This window comes from Buteo buteo, chromosome 17 (genome assembly GCF_964188355.1).
Source record: "Buteo buteo chromosome 17, bButBut1.hap1.1, whole genome shotgun sequence".
NCBI classification, from domain to species: domain Eukaryota; kingdom Metazoa; phylum Chordata; class Aves; order Accipitriformes; family Accipitridae; genus Buteo; species Buteo buteo.
In genome coordinates this window covers 29,305,479-29,326,983 of record NC_134187.1, presented here as the reverse complement: position 1 = coordinate 29,326,983, position 21,505 = coordinate 29,305,479, and the positions used below count along the sequence as shown (strand labels likewise).

Genomic DNA, 21,505 nt, shown 5'->3' with positions numbered 1-21,505 from the left:
TTAAAAAACAATGCTTATACAATGAAGCCATCTAGTTTGAAGTTTCATTGAGCAACGTTTCAGCGTATTGTGGTCCCCAGTACATGGGTGCTGCCCTCACACGAGCTTTGAACACGACACTCAACAATTTTTAAGGCTTTCTTTTAACAATTGTAAACTCACCATCCCCATGACCACACAATTACTCATCCTTCAGATTCAAAGTAATCGGTTGGAAATCATCCTGTTTGGGTTAAAAAAAGCCCCCTCGACCTCCTAATAATGATGTGTGGCTCATTCTCTGCCATTGCTAACAGAGTTTGGCTCTGCCTGCAATTGCAGGGCAAGGAGACACTCCTGGGTTCGCCAGTGAGGCTTTTTCTAAACACCAAGAACAATTTATCCAAAACCATCCTATCTTGATTTCCCAAGAAACACAGGAAAAGACCAGGTGAATGTGGACTGGCCGTAAAGTTCTGAAATTGCCACCAAAGGAGCTTTTATTTGTCAAGTCTGCATCTTTTCAGGTTTTCTTTGCCCAGTGTCAGCTCAAGACTCTAAGTTATGCTCAGCCCTAGAAGGGCTTTCTCTGACACATGGGATATCAGACTGTCAAGAAACAGCAAAAGAGACTTTTTACCCTTTTTATCCTACCAGTAGGGATCTTTCAGGTTTTCAATACGGAGCTCACAAACACCCGTGGTAAGAATGACCCCGTCCGTGTGGAGTAAGCTTTAACCACTGGGCTTCCTCGCTTTACTTCTGCAAGTAAAGTGGTTTTAACATTAAGTACAGCCTAGCCACTGTGCATGGCTGCACCTTCAACAGCTCTGTCAATTAACCCTCTTCAGCACACAGAATAGATAAATTCTGCTTCTTTTAGGTATTTTCAGTCATTAGTTGAAGGCATTTGAAGTTTTGCTCCCCGCGAAGGCAGCAGCTCTGCCGTGGGTGCCTGTGCTCTCTCCTGCTGCATGAAGCCTCCCTGGCCACTTCTTATCAACTCCCTGTTTGCTTTTTCACAGTCCCATCCCTGGAGTTTTCACTTTTTCCTCATTTTTCTCATCTCAGGCTGTCACTCACAGGCTGCTCGCCCAGTGGCATTGCCTCGATTCCCCACCAAAGGCTGGTTCTCTCTTGCCCCCCCTCTGAGTTTTACTGCTTGAATCAAGACACACACACACACCCCCCAAGGTTTTTTTCCACAAGGTCTCATCTCCAGTCCCCATTACCGTCTGACCATGAACTACAGAGTTCACAAGCCCTCCAGAATTGCCCTTTGGACTCAGCACAATCAAAACTGTTATAAATGCCACGCGAGAGCCTCTTTTTTTGAGTTCTTACCTGAAACCAGTATCCTTCAAAAGTTTCAGTCCTTCTAGGACTGCACTGTTATCCAAGGGCTGGCACCAGCATCTCATAACTCAAGTTCAGCCTGTTAAAAAAACCTTATGACCTCTGATACAAAAGGATTTTTGAAGCAGCTATCTTTTACTCATTTGGTCCCCTGCAGCTTTCCTTGAAGCCTTCAATTACCCTGGAGCATCCTCAGGGGCTTGGTGCACTTTGGCACTTGCCTTGTAAGCATCTCTAGCTGCATTTCTCACTCAGCTCCTTCCCTCTCTCCTCCAAAGAAGCATTTGGCCTCACTACCGTAGGCGGGGAACAAAGATGACACCAAACCAGAGCTCATAGCTGATGAAGATTTAATACAAGAGGAAAGCAACAGAGGAAAGAGTGGGTGAAGGAGGAGAGGGTCTGCTAGATCTCCCTCCGTCTCCTTGCTAACCGACTGTAATTGACTCTAATTTGCACGAATTGTTAACCATGATCAGGTGGTGCTGTCTCCAGCTGTAGAGAACAGCCCTGAAGGTGTTTTCTTGGCCTGGAAGTGGTTGTAGGAACCCTGGGATTGAAAGCCTTCCCGCTGCTTGAGCTCTACAAAGTTCCTGCACTTTCTTCCCTATTTCTCAACAGTATCCCATCATGTGTAGGGCTCAATTTTCCTTAGTGCTGTGTCCTCTCCCTCTCCTTTCTTTCTCACTATGAAAGCCAGGAGACAAGATGCTTGAAACAGAGCTGTTGTGTTGCCAGGGTCAACCATCCAAAAGTCACGTCGGATGCCTACAGATCATGAGATTTAGCTTTAAGGGTCCTGACACTTTAAAAGTGTCAGATCTTCCAGTTTGTGTCCTGGTTTCTGAAACATCTAGGGCACCCTGAGCATGTGCTCAGCTTTCTCTACAGCCCAGAGAACCAAAACCAGTTGGTTTTAGTTGGAAATTCCCAGGCTGGGGTGTGGGAGCATTACACCAGTTTCAGCACTTTTGAGGTAGGACAAAACTCAACAAGTTCTTCCATCACAACTTCCCTCCTCCTAACCGTGGTGTCATGACCTGCACATTTCTATCTTGATGCAATTTCCCAACCTATTCACTGAAGGAGAGCAAGGAAGTACCAGGGAGTGGCAAGAGAAGAGCTGTAATACCTTTCTGGGGATGAAGAAAGTGGAGAGATGCTCCCCTTGTCCTGGCTCCAGTCACTTGGTCCAGACCAGGGCTCTGCAAGGCGAATATTGGTGTACAGAGAAGAAATCGTTCATGTAATGTAAGCAAATGCCGCAGCTATTGTATATCGTCGTGGTTTAGCACCACGGAGCTAGTCTCAGGTTAGCTCACGTCCAGTAAAGCCATCCATGCTGGGGGTCATACGGCAACACAGTGTCCACAGTGCAGCGCACACAGGAGGGTCTTGAGGAGCAGCAATGAGACCTTCGTGCTTTGAAGGTGTAAACCTGTAACTGAGCATCTAGCCTGGAAGTTGGAGAGACCCGCTAGAGGTCCCACAAGACCCAGTGCTGTTTCCTACTGTGTTACACCTAACGCAATGTCTTTCTCACCTGAAAGAGGGGGGCTACCCCCGTCTGCTAGGAGACTGTCACGTGCTGTATGGTGAGCAACCGACGGTGAACATGAGCAAGGACTACCTGCCCTGTCGGCCGTTCCCTTCCTGGCTGATGTCCACCAGGAGATCCTCTGTATTAAGCCCTCTACTACAGCCCGTCCATCACAGCATCTCTCAGCTACTTAAAATACAAGAGGCTGTACCAGCTGGGGGGATGGAGATGCTGAGCTAGGGCTACCCAGGCAAGAGCAGTCAGGAATAACACAGTACACACCACACAACAATGGGTGAAGCGGACTACAAATTCCTAAATCCCTGCGTGCTCTTGGGCAGGGTATGGTCTGGGTCACAAGGTACTGGAGCTACAAACACAGCACACACCAACCTTATTTCCTGATAAACGCTACCCAGGCTCTTGAGCAGGCTGGCAGCTTGCTTGGCAGTAAACAAAATGCAAACGCAAGCTTTAAGAACTGACCAGAGCCTCCTCTTCTCCATACCTCGCCGTTCACTCCCCTCCACCTCCACATCCTCCTCATCCTCCCAAGCAGCTCAGGCCAGGGGATGCCTAAAACCACCCGCGCAGCGACGGTGGCAATCACAGCAACATGACAGAGATGTTCAGCAAAGAGCAGGGGAATAAAGCAAGCCCAAAGACACATTTAAACACAAAAGATGGGTTGGACGAGAGTAGCCCGGACAGGACGAGAGTACCTTTGTTGTCAGTGCTCATCTGCCCGGTGGGAGCTGCCTCCTGCCCTTTAGGTTTCTGCCTCTCTTTTGCCCCAGTGCATGTGACAGTCCCCAGGCAGAGCAGCTCTTTAGTGTGGTCTGCACCGTGTGTGGCGAGGAGCCCGAGCCCTGCTCTCTAGCTTTCTTCTCGGTGCAGTTTCCATGCTCGGTTTCAGAATGACGACCTCTGATGCTGCGCTGCCTCGGGCAGCGGCTCACTCTCTCGCACAAGTGGGTTTATCTCGCATCCTTTCATTTTACTCTCACACCCAGCTGGGGGCCAACCAGTTTCAAAATAAAATGAAGCTGCCAGAAGCTCTTGGGACTCTACCAACCTTTTGCAAACACTTTGAGCTGTCGCAGAAAATGGCCTGTTTCCATGAATGCTCCTGCTGGCATAATTGGTCACCCGGGGATTCCCGGACAATGAATATCCCAGGAGCAGATGCAGCAAGATGCCCAGTTTTATATCTGGGTGGTGCGGGGAGACTAAAATTGGAGCAGCTTCGGAGCCACCCACACTCACCCAGGAAGGGAAAAATCCCTCCCTTTGAGAATTTACAACCTAAAGCTCAGATTTCCAAACGGCAGCAGACACCCACGCAAACGAAGGGCCAGTCCCCATTAACAAGACAGACAAAAAGAGAGACGCTGTCCCCCCCATTCTGCAAGAAGGGCGAGCTGATGCCCAAGCGTAATGGGCTTGCTCGAGGGCAACAGGGGAGTCTCTAACAAAAGCGGGAATTGCCCCAACTCTCCGTTCTCCATCTCAGAGCACCAATATCGTCCTCCCTGTGCTTGGCAGCCTGTCCCTCCAGTGCAATATTTACCGTGAGCTGGCTGTTTCCTCAGCTTTTGCGCTGGTCGAGAGCAGATGGAGGAGCCTGGTCCTCCGCTGAGCAAATCAAGTTTTTTACACAGGCAGCTGTCGAAGGAAAGGCCTGGAGGTATTGCTGCTGCCGTAGCAGCGAGACAGCCCGTGGCGGGACTCCAAGAAGGAGGCCAAGAACAAGAGGCCGAGTTCACAAACTATCGTCATTCGAAATAGCTGGAGGCAGAGAACCTGGACCGGTTCTTCTGCTGGGAAGGATACCGCGGCTCAGACAATGTAGCAGTGTCTTTCTCCCACCACGCTGGTGGAAATTAGTTTTCTCCCTGTAATTGTCCTTCTGTTCACAAATCGCTAATGTGCACTTTTTGTTTAAATAACTTATTTTAGGTTAAAGGCAAATGGCAAATCAGGAGAGACCCCAAGTGAAGTTTCCATGAGGCAGAATACTCGTCTGTCTCCCCTGCCATGAAATGAATTGACTCCCACTAAGTGATAGCTCTTACCTAGGAAAGACCACGGGACTGGAAGTGGTCCCCAGGGCCCTTAAGTCTAGGGTGAATGCCTACACGAACTAAGTAACATGGTGCAAAATTGTCTACAGCAGTCCACTCCCCACGTCCCCACCCCTGGACTATTCCCCACTGTGGTATTTATTGCTTAAGAGCAAAAGCCACCAACTATAACTCCGTACATGAAGAGAGCAGGAGAAATTGAGGGCACACAGAGAGACAGAGCCTCTGTTATTTTTTGGGGGGGATATAACTAGTAAGGAAAAGTGGGCAGTCCCCTGGGTAAAGCTCAGGAAGATCCAAATCCAGCACTGCCTCTGAGAAAACTTGGGGATTCACTCTCATAAGATAACCTGAGCCATGTTGTTTTCCTTCCCTTTACATCACCAAGGTATCAGGCATGCGAGAGGCGGATAAAAGAGTAGATGTTCCCCAACAGAAAAAGTTTATAAGATATATAGGGTCAAATCATCTTATGCAACACCCCTGCAACTTATAAAATCTAAAGCTGTAGGACATAAATCAACCACTAACTGCCTGGGGTTAAAGAGAAACTTCCTCTCATAGCAACCTATTGCGTAAGTGCCTTTTAACGGGAGCTCCTATCTTCTCAAATCTCTGTTAGAAAGAGGTTGACTGGACTAGTGCTGTTGGCCTGAGTCTTTAGGATCCTTTCTGTGCCCTTTTGCTCTGAGCTGTCTTATTGTCTCTTCCTCAAGCCGGCGAGCATCAGGGAGGAGATGCAAAGCCAGCAGCTCCCTGCTTCGTGCGCAGGCTACCGCAATGCACATCTCAGCTCGGGCTGAGGTTGGTCCCGCCACCATCTCGCGTCCCCATTTTCTGAGCCCTGCTCAAAGGACCAGGGACATTAGCACCTTCCCCTTCCCTAGTTCTGACTCAGGTCCTGGAAAATTTCATAAGGGATTAGTAAGCGCTGTCGAGTCTTTTTCACGTGCAATCTCTTCCTGCCAGCCACTTTGTTGGTGCTGTCCCGGAGAAAGGCTGGAAAAGGCTCTCGAGTTGGGCACTTGCTTCTCCTGAGGATGCAAGTGGGAAACCACAGCAGGACCCTGCTCAGAAACGCAGAGCAGCGTTACTGAGACCACCCTGCAGCTCCCACCGCTCCACCAGCCACGGAGAGCTGAGCGGTGCCGCGGGGCTGGTTCCCCCTCCGGCTGTTGTGATCATTTATTATAAAAACCCCTATGAGCCCCAGCCAGGGGGTTCCAGTGGGAGACATGTTCCCAGTACAGACCCCAGATGAGAAGCAGTAGCTTGCATCGCTCCTTGAGGCTGTTCAGCATCCCCCAGAGCTGGTCGCAAGGATATCTGCCTACCCAGCCGCGGAACACCAGCTCCAGGTCCAGAGCCGGCCAGCAAAGTCCCCATCCTCGCAGAGGCTGTCCCTCCTTTGCTTCCCATCCTCCACAGCTTCCCCCAGCCCATCAGTGGGCTAAACTGATTTCCACCAGCCATTTCTGCCTGCAACTTGTTTTATTTATATTTTAACCCTTGCCTCACTCCCCCCTCCCACTAAATAAACCAGAAACAAAGAGAAATCACTGCAAGTGACAGCCACCAGCCTTGGTAGCACCACGTTATGCCAGAAAAACCCCGTGGGGGTAGGGAAAGCCGGCGCTTTCAGTGCCCCTCCGTCTGCTGCTCCCCCCCTGTGCCACGGGATACGTGAGAGCTCGGTGTCGGGACTGGTGTTAACGCGCTGTTTGTTTGGTGACTGTTCTGCTACGGTTATTTTTAGCCGGTGACGCCTGGGGTATTTCGCTTCAGGATGTCCGGTCTGAGCCTCTTTCTGGGAATCCCATGTTCTCTAATTGTAAACAGCCCCATTCAGTTGCTTGCAAGCGCGAGAGGCCCCGACTTATGCAGCGGGGCTGTCAGGTGTGAGTCAAACAGGAAGCCGCTGCTGCACAAACGAGCGAGGTATTAGCCATGAAAAAGTGCCCTCGATTAACTCGCGGGACCTGGCCCCACAGCCCACCCCATGACAAGCCGATTTACCCGGCCGGCGCGAGGTTTCGGCGTTCGGGATGCTGCCCATGGGATGCTGCCCACGGGATGCTGCCCACGCTGGAGTTTGGCTCTGCAGCTCCTCCACATCAAGGGTTATTTGGAGGCTCCGTGTTGCCTGTGCCACCCCCTCTGAAAAACAAGGTTTGGGTAATCTTGAGGCCCCAGTTGCTGGTTTTGAAAATGTTGTCACGTTGGGAAAAGAGTTCCGGAGCATCGGAAACCTCCTTGTGCACGGATGCGTCGCTTCAGGGACACAAAGGTGTCGGGGTCTGGATGGTGCTGGGAGTCTCTGGGTGCCTGAGGTGGTGTGGGAGCATAGGATGGGAAAGTCTGCAGCTGGGGGGGGTGTTTTCAGTCCTGTCCCCCTCCCCACGGGGCTGGGACAAGGCACTCCATCAACCTGACCTCAGAAACCCTGCAACCAAGCGATTCGGTCTTTTGCTAAAAGCGGCAGCGTGCTGCTGCCCTTGTGCACAATAACCAGCCTGGGGTGACTCAAACACATGGCCCATGTGTCTCAAGGCTGGGGCAGAGGCTGCAGCCAAGTCTCCATCACCCCCAGAGAAGATTGTACTGGGCAGAGGGCAACACGGGGTCGGTGTGACCAAGACGAGCTTGTAGCCCCCATGAAAACACGGGCCAGTGCCTTGAGGACTGTGAAGACATGGTGGAAAGGCAAGGGACGTAAAGACAGCGTCCCGCGTCTTTATGTTCAGGTGTCGCTGGGTGATGCACATCAAGAGAGGTCCTAAAAGCAGCACCGAAAAGTGCCACTTTGTTCCCAGCGGCACCGGTCAGCCCTCCCTGCCGCGTGGTGCCGGTGGGCTCCGAGCACCCAGGTTGGACACATGGGTCTCGCTGGATTTCCCTTTCAACAAACAGCAGCAATGACACTGTGCGGCTCCCCAGGGATGGAGCAGCTCTCCTCCCTTTACAGCTGCTATAAAGGTCTCAAATGTTAGCAATATAACGGTGGTCGCGAGCGCTCTGTTTATCCCATTAGCGGTTTATCCCCATTTTCCACCCTCTTACGTCCGGGAGCCCGAGAAAACCTCGCAACAGTAGTTTTGTTCATAAAACCAGACCTTACCAGCGCTTGTGCAGCTGAAAGAAACTGGAACCCCCCCCAGCATTTCCAGACCACGGACTTTGCTACCTGCAAACCCCCCTGTGCCTGGGAGCCCGGCTGCCAGGAGAGCAAAACCCTCAGGGACAGTGAAATCCTCGCTCATGCTTCTCTAAAATCCAGGGATTACGGAGCTTAAGTTATGCAACCTCCACATCAGAAGCAATATTTTTGCACGTGGTAGAAAAGTTGGGGTGATGCCTGCCCGGCCCTCAGGGGTGCAGTTGCATCCCAGATGGCTGGGATGCCAGCGGAGCCTGGTGCCTTGCAGCCACGCGGGTCCACTCAGGACACCCGTGCTTCCCTGCTACCCCTTTGCGTGAGCTCAAAATACAAGTAGGAATTGAGCCAGGTTAGAAAATAACTCTTTCATGGCCAAGCCACGATGGATTAATGGCAGGGAGCAATGTTTTCCTAAGGGGCTGAGGGTAGGATGCTGTAAAGTGTCTAAATCTGGTAGGAACATGAGTCATACTGAGCATCCATAGGGACTGCGGCTTCCAAGGCACCTCGGCACGGAGAAAAAGTTCCCCGGAACGGCCCGTGCACAGAGCAGCATCGCCAGTACGGGTGAAGTAGGGCATGTGCACGGTTGTGCCCACCTCTTATCTGACTCATTTCAGCATCTCAGGGGAAACCCTGGCATTGATAAACAGCGCTCTGCTCCCTGCCTCCGCATTTACTAACCGAAATCTGGAGTCTATTTTTAACCCCGAAACACCCACTGCAAGTGGGGGGGGGGGTGGAGAGGCTGCAGTGCGATGCAGCGGGTCGGCCGGCACCGTCGGATCGGGACTGTGTCACTGCCAGCCCCGTTTCTGAGTCTGAGCTGGCTCGTGCTGTTGTTTACCGGGGTAATTTGACTGTGGCATTGGCAAGTTATCAAGCAAAGTGAGACCAAAACAAGTCACGCAGGCACTTTCCATGCTCAATGCCGGCACCGTGCCCCCGGATGGGGTATGCAAAACTGAAAGGCTCCAACTTTTTATTTTCCAGCGCATCCCCCAAATGGGCGTGCTGTTTAACCAGCTCATCACCGCTGTTTTCTGGGGGGTCTGGTTCAAGGGGACAGCGTGGCAGAGGGGCGAGCGAGCTGGAAAAAGCCTCCGGGTTTGAGACGAGCTTGCACGAGGGAGTGGAAACCAGATTCAGGCCACGTTGCTGTTTGAGGGTCATTTTCTTCTTGTTATTTACTTCCCTCGTGCTCAGAGCCGCGGTGTACGCGGGCACACGCGAACCAGGACTAATGCAAGCGTGCACAGCGGTGCACGCGTGTGCAGACACACGCATGCCTGCGTGGACCACCCAGCGCAGCGGTGGGATGCAGCGACGTGAAATGGGGAGACCTGGAGGGTCTCTGGGTCTCAGACTCTCACATTACAGCTTGTCCATCCGGAGATGCTCAGCCGCTCTGTCTGGAAACACAGCAAGAGAAGCAGCATTTTCGTTTCCCAGCCAAACCAAGAGCAGGAAGGGCAGGGGCAAGACAAACTGTGTCAAAGCCCAAGCTGCTGCAGAGCCGTTGCATCCGAGGTGACGCATATCCGAGCCTGGGTGACGATGTGAATGCTGGCCCGGCCGCGAATTTGGAAGGGAAGCTGAAGCTGAGGTTGGCAAAGCCACCGGCTGCTTCAGGTGTTCATGGGAGGTTTTTTATGCTCCTTCTGCACGGAGGGAGCGGATCCAGCCTGGCTCTGCGGTCAGGGCAGGACACCTCGTGCTTTCTCTGGCCTGGTTTCGGAGAATCCAGGGGTAAGGCTTCCAGCCCTCCCTCAGGGAAACACCTCCACTCCCAAATATTGCGGGAGAGGAGAGAGAGTCTGGTTGTAATTCCTGCCTAAACAAAGGCTGCCTTGAACAGCAGGGTCCCATCCCTGCCATGGGGTGACACCTGACGTTTCCTTTCCAAAGCCCCCACACCGTCTGCAAAGTCTTTGCTAATCACCGATTCTGGGACACTTTTTTTCTGGCTATAGGAAAATTTCCGTGGCCAAGCCTCCCAAAACGCCTTCGCTGTTCTCCCTGTACATCACAGCCCCCCCAAAGGCAGCGTGAGCCTGCAGCTCACGTGGGACACGCGTTCCATCGCCTCCAACTGCTCCATCCAGCCAGGAGCCCCTACGGACCATTTTCTTCCATTTTCTGCCTCTGCTCAATCCGGTGCAGACTTTCTGTCTTCTCCCCAGGCAACGGCTTAAACACTTCAGGTTGCCTCTCCTCCGGGGCGTTTCAGACCAAAGCAGAAAGCTCAGAAATAACTCAGGAGACGTAAATCAGCCTTGCAACCCCAAGAAATAGGTGCCCATCTCCCCATCGGAGAGGCCACCGGGGAGTCGCACGCCGGGCAGCCCCCGACCAGGGTGGGTTTGTGTGCCTGTCCCCGGGCTGCGGTTCCCGCTCCGGCTGTTTCTGCTCCATTGCAGAGATGTACTATAAAACCTTCATTTCCTGACACACATGGGATGAGGCCAAAGGGTCGTGTTTTGGACAACCTGGCTTTTCCATGGCAACTGGCAATGATGTCATCGACGTGCAATGATCGGAAGGGGCCTGGGGAATGGAGAGCTCTCCAGGAACGAGGCAGGAGAGGAGGCTGAGATGGTGGGGGACACGCTTGCAGAGAGCCGGGGCCCCATGAGAGCAGCCCGGACAATGTTTTCCTTGGATGGCCCCGAGCACGAGGCACGGCCGAGCAGGATGGGAGCTGGAGCCTGGTGCGGTCGCTGTAGCAGAGACCATCCTCCTCCTCCTCCTCCTCCAGCTCCCATCCCTCCGTGCATCCCCCCGCCAGCGTGCTTCATCCCCCTGCGGCCAAACGGCCCCAGCTAAGCTGCTCTTGCGCAACACTGGCTAAAACCTCCGACCATCTTCTCTCCCATGTGCAGGCATTTGCAGGATTAATCCCTCCCGCTCTTCGCCTCGGGGGGCTGTGAGCTGCTCTGCTCCCCCTTCCCCTGCCATTTCTCTCCCCGCTTTGTTGCTACAGCCGCTCTTCTTCCCATCGCAAATTCCCTCCCTGCAGGGGAGCCCCTTTACGACAGCAAAAATAATTAAAAACTCCGGCAGACAAGTATGCGTGGCACTGACGGTCGGCATCTGTTGCCGTGGGGCAGTTTGAAAGCTCTCATGCGGCGGTGTCCGTCTGTCTGTCCGGGCTTCCTGTGGCTGGAGCCATCTGATACTGCAGTGCTTCACCTCTGGGCATTGCACTGCAGTGAAGCCCTATCTGGGTTAGCTCCTAGATGCTACCAGGATAAACACGCTGAGTAAAAACATCCCCGTGCACATGGAGCTGCCAAGGAACCGCTGTTGCGCCTGTCTGGGATACGACAGAAAAGCCTAAGCAGCTCTTTTTCACCCCAGAAACACTTATGCAGGTGTGAAGCATCGCCTCGAACCCCATCCCTGACTCCTCTCTGATGCTTCATGGGACTGACCTGGACACGCGGTTGTAATCAAGAAGGGAACAAGGCTGGTGGGGTATTGCAGAGATGAGAAATGAGCTGCCTGCACTTACAAAGGAGCCGGGAAACACCATCCATTTCAGCCACGGTGGGCACAGACCGAGAACAGCGATCTATCACAGATTTAATTGGTAATTGGCAATAAAATTTTCACCTGCTGCATCCTTAAAGTATTCATTTGCCCACAGGTCCTTCCAGCCCAGCAAGCAAACAAGCAGGCAAACCTGGCAGATTTGATCCAAGTCTCTGTTTTAACTCCTTGCTCATGTGCCGAGCCTTTATGTGATGCTGGGCAAGTTGTTTAAACGACCTGTTACAAATACACCTTCCTTCACAGTCAATGAAGTAGTGTCCCATTAAAAAAAAAAAAAAAAAAACCCAAACCCAAAACATTCACTGCAAGGCACACATCAACAAAACAACAGTTAGAGACTGGCGAGCCTTGCAAAGAAATCGGGTGTTTGTAGATACGGATCCGCACTGAGTGGGGTCCACAAAAGCACAAGGAAGATACGCTTGCACTGCCCTGTGGTAACACGTAGCTATTGTCAAATAACTGTCAAAACTAAATGTGTTCATGTAGCAGGAGGCTTGGTGGTGCTGTGAACGCAGCACAGCGACCGTCTTCCCTGCATTTTGGACCTCACCAAAAGATTTCAGCCTAAAAGGAACTATTTTCAGCAAACAGCATCATCCAGCACGCTCAGCCCGGCGTGCGTTGACTTAGGGCTGTCTCTACACATCCTTCCTACGGAGACCAAACACCACCAGCACCACTTGTAGGGGGGGGTGAAGAGAAAAGAAAAAAAAAGAGAAAACAAAACAACACCACGAAAGACCTTCCAAAAATGTTGCACGAAAAGTGAACACTCAGCAGAGCGAGGTTTCCTGCGCAGTGAGAGTTGGCCGGCGAGCGAACAGGAAATCACTGCTTCCTGCCTGCAGAGGAAGCGCCTATCTAATGCCTGTGATCAAAAACAAACAGCACTTCAATTAAACAAACAAAGGACCTAAAACTTCAACAGCTCGCAGCCTGGGTCAGCTCCAGCAGTAGGGAAAGGCGTCCAAAAATAAGAAGCTTGTAACCTTGAAAAAGGCCCTCATCCTCTTCCCCTTGCGGTGCTTGCTCACGCTGCATGTGCGGAAAGCAGAAGGGATTAGGCAACCTCCTGGCCACGTCCCTGGGTGGGTGCTGCCGTCCCAGGAACCAGCTGCCCCTGGGAAATGGTAGAGGTGGCCTCCAGCGACGTCCCCAACCCTTGGGTTTGGTGAAGGACCACTGCTGACAGCCAGAGCGACCTCTGAGCTCAGCCCCACGCGTCCCCGGCGCCCGATGCTGCGGGTGAGGCAGGAATCCTAACTTCATTAAAAAAACCTTCTGCTCCAGCCTTAATGGCTCCAAAGAAAAGCTTGAGGAGCGTTTGCACAAGGACAGCAGCGGCAGCTCGGTGCCTTCTGAGCCTCCGCAGGAGATGGGAACCCATCTCACCCCTCCCACAGCTTTAGGGGCTGTTTAAATCACTAAGCTGGCAGATAACACCTTCTTCCTGCCCAAGACCCATCTCAGGTGCCTGTGACTTTTTAAACCAGGTCCCTGGGTCTGGTCTTTACTTTGCTTGTCTCAGTTTTGGTTTGAGATTTAGTTTCATGTATAGGAATGTTTCCTTTCTGATCTGCTAGAGATTTTCTTTTTGTTCTAATGCAAATTTCACTTGTCTTAAATATAATGAATTCAGGAAATGGGAAGAGGGAGCCTTTCTTATTACATCTGAGCAGAGCAGGATTTATAGTCCCTGGACTATAAATCATTCCTAGGAGTCGCACAGCAATATGATCTTGAGCTTCTCATAATTTCAGGGTTTCACCTCCATAAAGGGGCCAGAGGATGCTGAGGGCTGTGAAATGCCCAGGAATCTCACAGTGCTTTTCCAACTTGCTGAAAACCTTTTGTCTAGACAAATCACAGGGAAGAGATTGATCTGAAAAGTCAGCAGGATTCACCAGCCAGGTCCTCCCCATCCTGGTGTGTACTGTCAGCGCTCAGATCAGCCTCTGTGCCAGCAGAAGCAGACTTTGCTGCGGTATTTATCAAGTGAGTTATAGGGTCTGGGTCTCACTGAATGGATGACCAAAACTGAACACGTGCTGTTTACCAGATTTAAAGCACAGGCACAAAGAGATGGAGGAAATAGTTTTGCTCCAAAACCCGAAGCTTCAGGATGCCTCCAACTCAAAATCCATCTCCGGAAAGCCTGTATTCCCTTCAAAGCCACGCTCTGTCCCCAAAGCCCAGAACAACCCCTTTCCTCCCCTGTGAGACTATTTGCCTGCTTAGAGGTCCTCCAGCCTGGTGCCTGTCCGTCCAGCCCGCTGTCCGTCTGTCCAGCCCAGGGTCCTCCAGGCTGAGCCCTGAAGCTCCGGCATTGCTCATTCTGCACATGTCCGGTGCTCTGGGCTTTTCCAAAGCCAGACTGGCTGGAAAAACTGCTCTCCCAGCATGAAAGCAAGCACAGAAGGAAAAAAAAAAAAAAAAAAAAAAAAGAAACAAGAAACAAAAAGGCCGGGGTTGTCCTGGGACTTTGTGTTTGAAAGGGAGCACTTTTCTCCGTCTCGCTGAGCGCGCCTGACAACGTGGTGAGAAATATGGTTCAAGAACAAAGGACGGCGAGCAGTTACCAGGGAGGAGCAGGCTGGCGTGAAAAAAAGGCTAAAGCAGGCTGAACCACGGTGTTACCTGTCTCCCAGCCTGCTGGGGACTAGCAGAAGCCACGGACTGACAGCCAGACTTGGTGACCTTCGAGAAAGGCTCCATCTCCTCCCATCCCACCCTCCGTTCCAGGGGTGCAAGCTGCGGCACCTCGAGTCCCGACACGCTCGCTCCGCTGTAGGTTTGCACCGGTGCTGCAAAGCTCAGGATGGGTTTTACAGACCCGTACGCATCTGCCAGACACGGCACAAAGCAGAGCACAATGATTTTATTTTCTTTTTTTTTTTTTTTTCCTTCGGTGCATTTTGCATTTGAAAGATGCCAAAGCAACAGCAAACTAGATCCGACTATGGGCTGATGGAATAACTATTCCAGAGTCATCAATAGCCCCGCAATAGTCTTGGACAGCAAATTTCAAGGGTGGGGGAATGTGTGTGGCCACAGGGTCTTCCTGTGTGGCCACCACACAAACCCCCATAATTTAGCAGTTTGCCTGGTGATGTTATAACTATCAGGTGCGGCCATCACAAACTTGCTAAATGCCTGCAAAAATCAGGCAAGACTTTTTTTGCCCCACCCACCTGATTTGTTTGGAAAAAAAAAAGTTTACCTGTTTCCTGGCATTATAGCTGCTCACTGGTTTTATTTGCTTTTAAAGTAAACTTCCTGGTGAATTAACCAAGCCCAATTAATACTTATTTAAAGTGCATCTTCCTGAATGCAAACAATGCATGGCTGTGTCTGTCCAGGAGAGGACGAGAGGCAAGTGTCACTGGAAATAAGGTCACGGCTGGGTACCTCTCACTTCCTATCCCTGGGCACCACGAGGGTGGTCAAACACATCATATCACCTCAATCCCAATTTACCAGCTGTTCCAGGTGGCCATTTCTAAGCGCTTTGTCCCAGTTTCCCTTCCCTGTGTGACAGCCCCCACAGAGCGACCCCAAGCTCAGCTTCACCAAGGAAACGGGGCCATAAAGCCGGGATGACGAATGCCAAAATCTCCGACGGTCCATCAAGATGCCAAAAAGTTCCACGGAGCGGGACAAGCGTCGGCAGAGCAGCGCTGCCATCCCACCAGTCCCTCCCTCCTTTGCCCAGCCTGCCCATTTGCCCACCGGTGTGACACTGGGGCTGTCCGAGGGAACAGCCGGGGCAGGGTGCAGCAGCGGTGATGGCAGCAATCACCGTTGCCTTGCCAAAACATCCGAGCAGGGACAATAGGCGAGGGCCAAGCGCCAGGACACGGTCTGAATACAGAGCTCCTGCGCTGAAGGAATGGCCTCTGTGGGCATTCGCGGTCTGAAAGCTCTCGCCTGAGTCTTTTTAAACAATGTCTCATCCTTCCTACTGCAGAATTGCAGTCCTGGCCTGGCGGATGAAAGGGTTGCTGATGCTGTTCCATCCCTTGCTGGAAAATACATGCAACATCCCTGGAAAGTTGATTGCTAATATGGAAATGCTGGCCAATTTCCTCATTGTGTAAGTGCCAAGAACACAGATGAACTCCTGGAGGCTGCTATGGAGGGGACTATGGGCACCGAGGTGGGGAAGACTTTCAGTGGCAGTAAAGTTCTCATCTCTTCCTGAAAATCAAGGGAACACAATCATGCTCTGAAAAGCTCCATTAAATCTGAAGGTTTCATCTACATTTATATTAACACATGTCAGCTCCGGCTGGAAAAATGCCTGTCCCAGGCAGTAGCACAACAGCTTTGGAGGTTTCCTCCTGCCGCAGACCTGAGATCTGTTCCATATCAAGTCTGGAGATGTTCATTTCACCTCCCTCATTCTGCTACTTTAAAGCCCAATTTTACCAACTCCTTCAGCTTAGTCAATGGGATTTAAAGTGAATGTGACCGCTTCCCTTATGTTGATGGGCTCTGATCTTCCCTGGAGTAATCCTACGCATGTCCATCCGGCCCCGTGTCCGCTCCTGAGCCATCTCTACCCACAACTCCTAGTCCATTTTCAGAGATACCAGAGTGCTGCCCAAAGCTGCTGGATTTAGTAGAGGTTTCTGGCTAAGAGCAAATGGCACAAACACAGCTGCACCGGGATGAAAGGAAAACACCTGATGTTGTCTTGGACTAGAAATGTCATTTTAAGGAGAGAAAAGCTCAAAAATGTATCTAGCCTGCTCTGACTTTCTGCATAACAGACTACATAGGCTCTCTAGATGATTTTTGCAAAAGCTGCAAGTTCTGCAGGTCTCCTAGAAGACTTCCAGTCATGTTTTGAGCAGTTTATGTGTTGCATAATGCAAGGACAGCTTTTTGGTTGTTTATAGCATAAGAACACGCCATGCTCCAACAGGTACCTGAACTGACACAGAACCCCAGACGGGCTCAGTAATGCTTTAGTGAGTAATAAAAGTGTTCTTTTATACCTTCTTTGATCATCCTGTGTTTATAAGGCCCAAGATCACTCTTTTTTTCTCAACTGACATATTATACCAGAAACAGTATCAGTAGGTTTCTTCTTTCAAAGCCTCCTATAGCCTCTTCAAGGCATTGCTTCCTAAAATACAGCCCCCTATTGCAAAAAGACCCTACATCTACACTCAGCAGCATCCACATTACTATTTTCCAAAAAAATTAACTCCAGTGAGATTAAAACATAGTAAGGACAGAGCTATTAATTTTATCTGCCTAGGTATCACATTAGGCCTTACGGGAGAAGTGGGGCATGTCCTTTTGACTACCCAGAGTGGTGGCCAAATCCTGTTCAGAGCTGGTTTCCTAGAATAGATCCAGCAGTCAGAATCTGACCTACTTTCTGTGTTCTCAGCTGTAGTCTTCCAGCATTTTCTAACACAAAATCACATTGTTTGCATGTGCCCAGGTTTACCCTGTTAATCTGAATTTCCCTTTATCACCTGTCTTTCCTCTGTCTGTTTTTCTTGTCTTTTCCGTGTGTAAGTCATCAGCTGCTTCTCCTAAAGCCCGTACTAGAAGGACTCAACTTACCCAGATCAAAATTGCACATCAAATACCTACTTTTTTGCTGAGATGAACAGTCCCCAGAAGAGCCTGGCCCTCATCCCCTCTGTCTGCAAAGGGAGCCAAGGCTGAGCAGCTCAGCTGGGCTCATCCACCTTAACTGGGATGAATTCCACCCGACAAGCCTATACATGGGATGAAGGAGATCAATAAAGCCATTGGAATTCTTTCTAATTGTAGTTATTCCTGACTTTCTTTCCTGTTCTAGGGCAGAAGACAGAAATTTGGGAAACTCACCTGTAATAAAGCTTTTAGGAAAACTTATCTGAGGATCAGTCACTGTGGCATGGAGGCTTGCTATGGACTTTCAGGCACCAATCTTCTCCATGCCCCATCCCAAGGACCTCAGATACCCTGTGGTATTTCCTAGGCTAAGATACTATGTCCTGCAAATTGTATTTCAGTGCAGACAACAGATACTGGACACAGATGGAGAAGAGAAACTCAAAGGAGGGGGGTGAGTACAGACACCTGGGGTCATTAGATAACAGCATCTGGGCTGTATTTAGTTGCATGCAATCGAATCCTCAACCTGGGAGTCATTCCACTTCACGGTGTCTTTGGCAGTGAAGCCTTAAGGACTTTCCACCGAGGCCATTTGATCCCACCAGCACGGCGCACGCAGCGGCAGCACTACTATGGCTTGTGGCATCGTATTGTCAACCAGATCACTGAGCTAACATTGAGCAACTGAGGTGAAAAATAAACCCTTAGGGCCCAGTTTAACCACTCCGTAATCACACGAGTTCAATGGCAGAGGTGAAGGGGCAGCTGAGAGATGGGAAAAGTGGCAGAACTGCCGGAGCACCTTCCCCTCCCCAAAAGCAGCTACCGCTGCATGTCGCTGGTTTTCCCTCCTCTGCTTTTCAAACTCTGGTGGTTACCAGTCTGAGGAACATGCCCTAACCAGCAACATTTCTCTTAAGCATGCAGCATTTCCCATTTGCAAAAGTACATCTAGTACCACTGTCCTTAGCCCACATTGTACCGCAGGTTCCCGCGCTGCCATGCGGCCCACGTGCATCACCATCAGTTTGCCCCCAGCTCCTCTAAGTAACACGAGAGTAGGGAATGCATTGCAAGTTATTCAGCAAATAGAGGAGCCAATACAAATGAGAGAGGGGACTTTTTGACCTCAGACATCCTTCAGAGTCATGGTCCCTGCTCCTTTGTTCCCATTGTCACCTAGGCACTGCAAGCAAAATAAGTTTGCATTAATGGTGGAGGCAAAGGGAGGGACTGCTACACCAGCAAGTACATCAGAGCACGCGAGAGCTCAGGGAATGCAAACACCTTGAAAGAAAGATTTCATGAGATGAGCGTATTTTAGCTGTTTGCAAAGGCCTGCCAGAAAGAACAGCGGGGAACTGCCAGGAACACAGAGCTGGTTTGGTGCACATCAACCGGAGCAAGTGTCCTGGGAAGCTGCTCTGGAAGAGGAGCTGGCAGTTTTACAATGTGCTTTTTTGCAGCGTGCAATCCCTTGGGAAGATCTTAAAGATATATCTGCAATAGGCCTTCTTGTCTGTCACGGTCTCCCATGTGAATCAGTTACAGTTTCCTGGGAGGGTAAGACTGGGACCCGCTATTGGAAGTTGCACATTAGGCAGCAGCTTCGTCACTTGTCCCGAATTCCCTTAATTAACATATATCACACTGCTGCTGAAGTGTCCTGTATTTTGCCTCCTGCTTTTTCTGCACGAAAAAATCTAAACAGGTCACTCGGGCAAAACCAGACTCCGGATAACACTCTTTACAATGACAACACACGCTGCGCCTCTGCCTGCTTTCTGCGGTCCCCAGCACGCACCGCAGCGAGCCCCGCTGGCCGCTTTCTCCCTGGGATGCGGCGGTTACGAGTCACAGATCCCCTGCGCCGAGCAGAAGTTTCCCTGTTCTCCAGCCCACCTCTCGCTTCGCCATTTAAAACGGGCTGGAAAATTCCTACGAGGCTGTTGAAGGCAAGAGAGCAGAAACGCCACGGACACCGCCGGGAAGGTCTGCAGCATCCCCACGACGCAGCCCTCGCCTCCAAAACCAAGCGTCCCTGGATCACGGAGGTGTCTCCCACCCGGAGCCTTTCCGAGCTCCTCTTTCGGTGTCGCCCCTGAATTACACAGCCCCAGCGCTGCGGGGAATATTGCCCTCCCGCAGCCCCGCTCAGAGCCACGCTCGATTGCATCATATTTGTTTTTCTTTGCCTTTGAGATGAGGATTCCTCCCCACCTTGCTAAGAGCCAGGTTTTTGCCCAGTCTCCCAAGGAGGGGAGCCAGCGGGTGACCCAAATCCAGGCACACAGTTGGGTGGCAAAGCCTTCTCCAGCACGCGTGTCCGATGGGGACAGCGTCCGATGGGGACAGCGTCCGCACTTTCTCAGGCAGCGCTGGGTTGGGTTTTGAGAGTTTCAACGTTTACAGCATCTGCTTTTGTGCTCTACGGTACCTCGGCAGCAGCGAGAGGACCCCGACGCTGCGGGGACGGACGCGAGAACCCACCGGGAACGGCCGCGTTTGCGGATGCGGTGACGGGCAGAGTCACTAGCAGGCTACTCACCCTGGCTTTGTCCTTGCATCCAGAGGAATTAAAGCCCTTGGAGATGAGGTCTCATTGTTCAAGATGTGCTTAAGGGAGGCAGCTGCTTTCTTTATATCTCAAGATTCACTAAAGTTCAGGAAGAGAGAGAGAGAAAGAGGGGGGACGGCAAAAGGGGAGGGACTGAGAGAAGGGCCCAGAGGCCGTATAGAATGACAATGGAAGGAAATGCTTTATCAAACCTAGAAAGCCAACCCTGTCCTGGGAACACAGAGGGAGAAAAAAAAAAAAAAAAAAAAAACTTGCAGAAGAAAAGCGAGTTCAGCTGCCCTGGGTTCCTCCCTTGGCAGCGTAAGCCCTCCTCCCCCAGCCCCTCTCTCCCAAACACAATGCAAGCCGGTGAAAGCCGTCAGGCTCAAACACTTTTTTTTCATTAAACAGAGAGAAGTTTCAGTTCTTTTAAAAAAAAAAAAAAAATCCAACAACCAAACCCTGCCCGGGAATGGGAATGTGACGCTCTTCCCCCTCCCCCGGCTCCAGCCTTCCAAGTTTCTATGAGTCAAACGTTTGCAATGTGTTACCGAAATGTTACCAAGCTGGAATGCAGCATCTGAGAGGGCTTAGCTAATAAAACTTTTGTTTGTTGGCTGGGAGAAAGTGTCACCGGCAGAGAATTCGGTTCTTCTTTTGTCTTTCCCATCTATGTCTTATCCAGAGAGGGTTAACTGGTTGTGCAATGCTGACACCCTACGAGGGCGGCATTAACCCAGCGCTCCCAGTCCAAAGCAAAAAGGGAAATGGCACTGTGAAGTGATAGAGCAAGGGAAACAGTCCATCTGATAGAGCAGGTGGGAAACAGAGGGCCAGAGAGAAATTAAATGGAACAGACATCCTTGGGCATAGCGAGGGACAGACCTCGGCGACTGAAGCACCACTCAGACACAGGTTTTGGGATTTAGGGGTCAGAAAAGCACCTTTTCCTCATCTGACAGTCCTCAGGTTTGTCCCAAGATAGGAACTTTCATCCGACACAACCCGTTACTGGGCCCAACGTCTACAGCGTTTTCCAGAAGCATCTGCTCTGGATTTGCACACAACAAGCTTCTCAATTTTTTTCCTCAATAATTTAACGGCCTAACAACACTTTTTTTGATGATGTTAAGTCACCACCAAAACCAGTGTCTTTTTTCTTGTTTGACTGCCCCTGGCTTTAAGTCCTGGAAATTGATTATTGTTATGCATTTTATCACTTTCAAATCCCGCTAAATCCAGTATTTTCCAGTGTCACTAAACACACAGTGGAATAACAGATTGAGAAGCTGTTGGGTTTTGACGTACTGAACAGATTAATTTCCTTCAATAGCTTACAGCAAGTCACACTCTCTCCTGTTCCCGCTTCTGTGCGACGAGCTGATCTCTGCCCAGCCTGAAGCCATCTTTCCCTTCAAGGATTTGTCTAGGGAAAAAAACATACAGATTCCAAACACAGACATCTTTCCCTTCAAGGATTTGTCTAGGGAAAAACATACAGATTCCAAACACAGAGTCAGCTGCGATCTGGAAAAAAAGGTCCAATCTGAGGATTTTATTTTGAATTTGTTCAGAAAAGTGAAGCCAGCTGCACTCTAAGGTGTTAAACACTGTTATAATGCTGGGTAAAAGTTGCAAAAGCACAGAACTCATTT

General features: G+C 50.8%; 1 protein-coding gene across 1 annotated transcript in view; it reads right to left on the bottom strand.

The window, feature by feature from the left end:
- The window catches only part of HDAC7 (histone deacetylase 7), a 91,669-nt gene extending 71,480 nt beyond the window's left edge, over window positions 1-20,189 (bottom strand). Inside the window, exon 1 of the mRNA XM_075049512.1 lies at window positions 19,842-20,189. Coding sequence (XP_074905613.1) covers window positions 19,842-19,860 — 19 coding nt within the window. The 5' untranslated portion in view covers window positions 19,861-20,189. The remainder of the gene's footprint in view (window positions 1-19,841) is intronic.
- Between the last annotated feature and the right edge of the window lie 1,316 nt (window positions 20,190-21,505).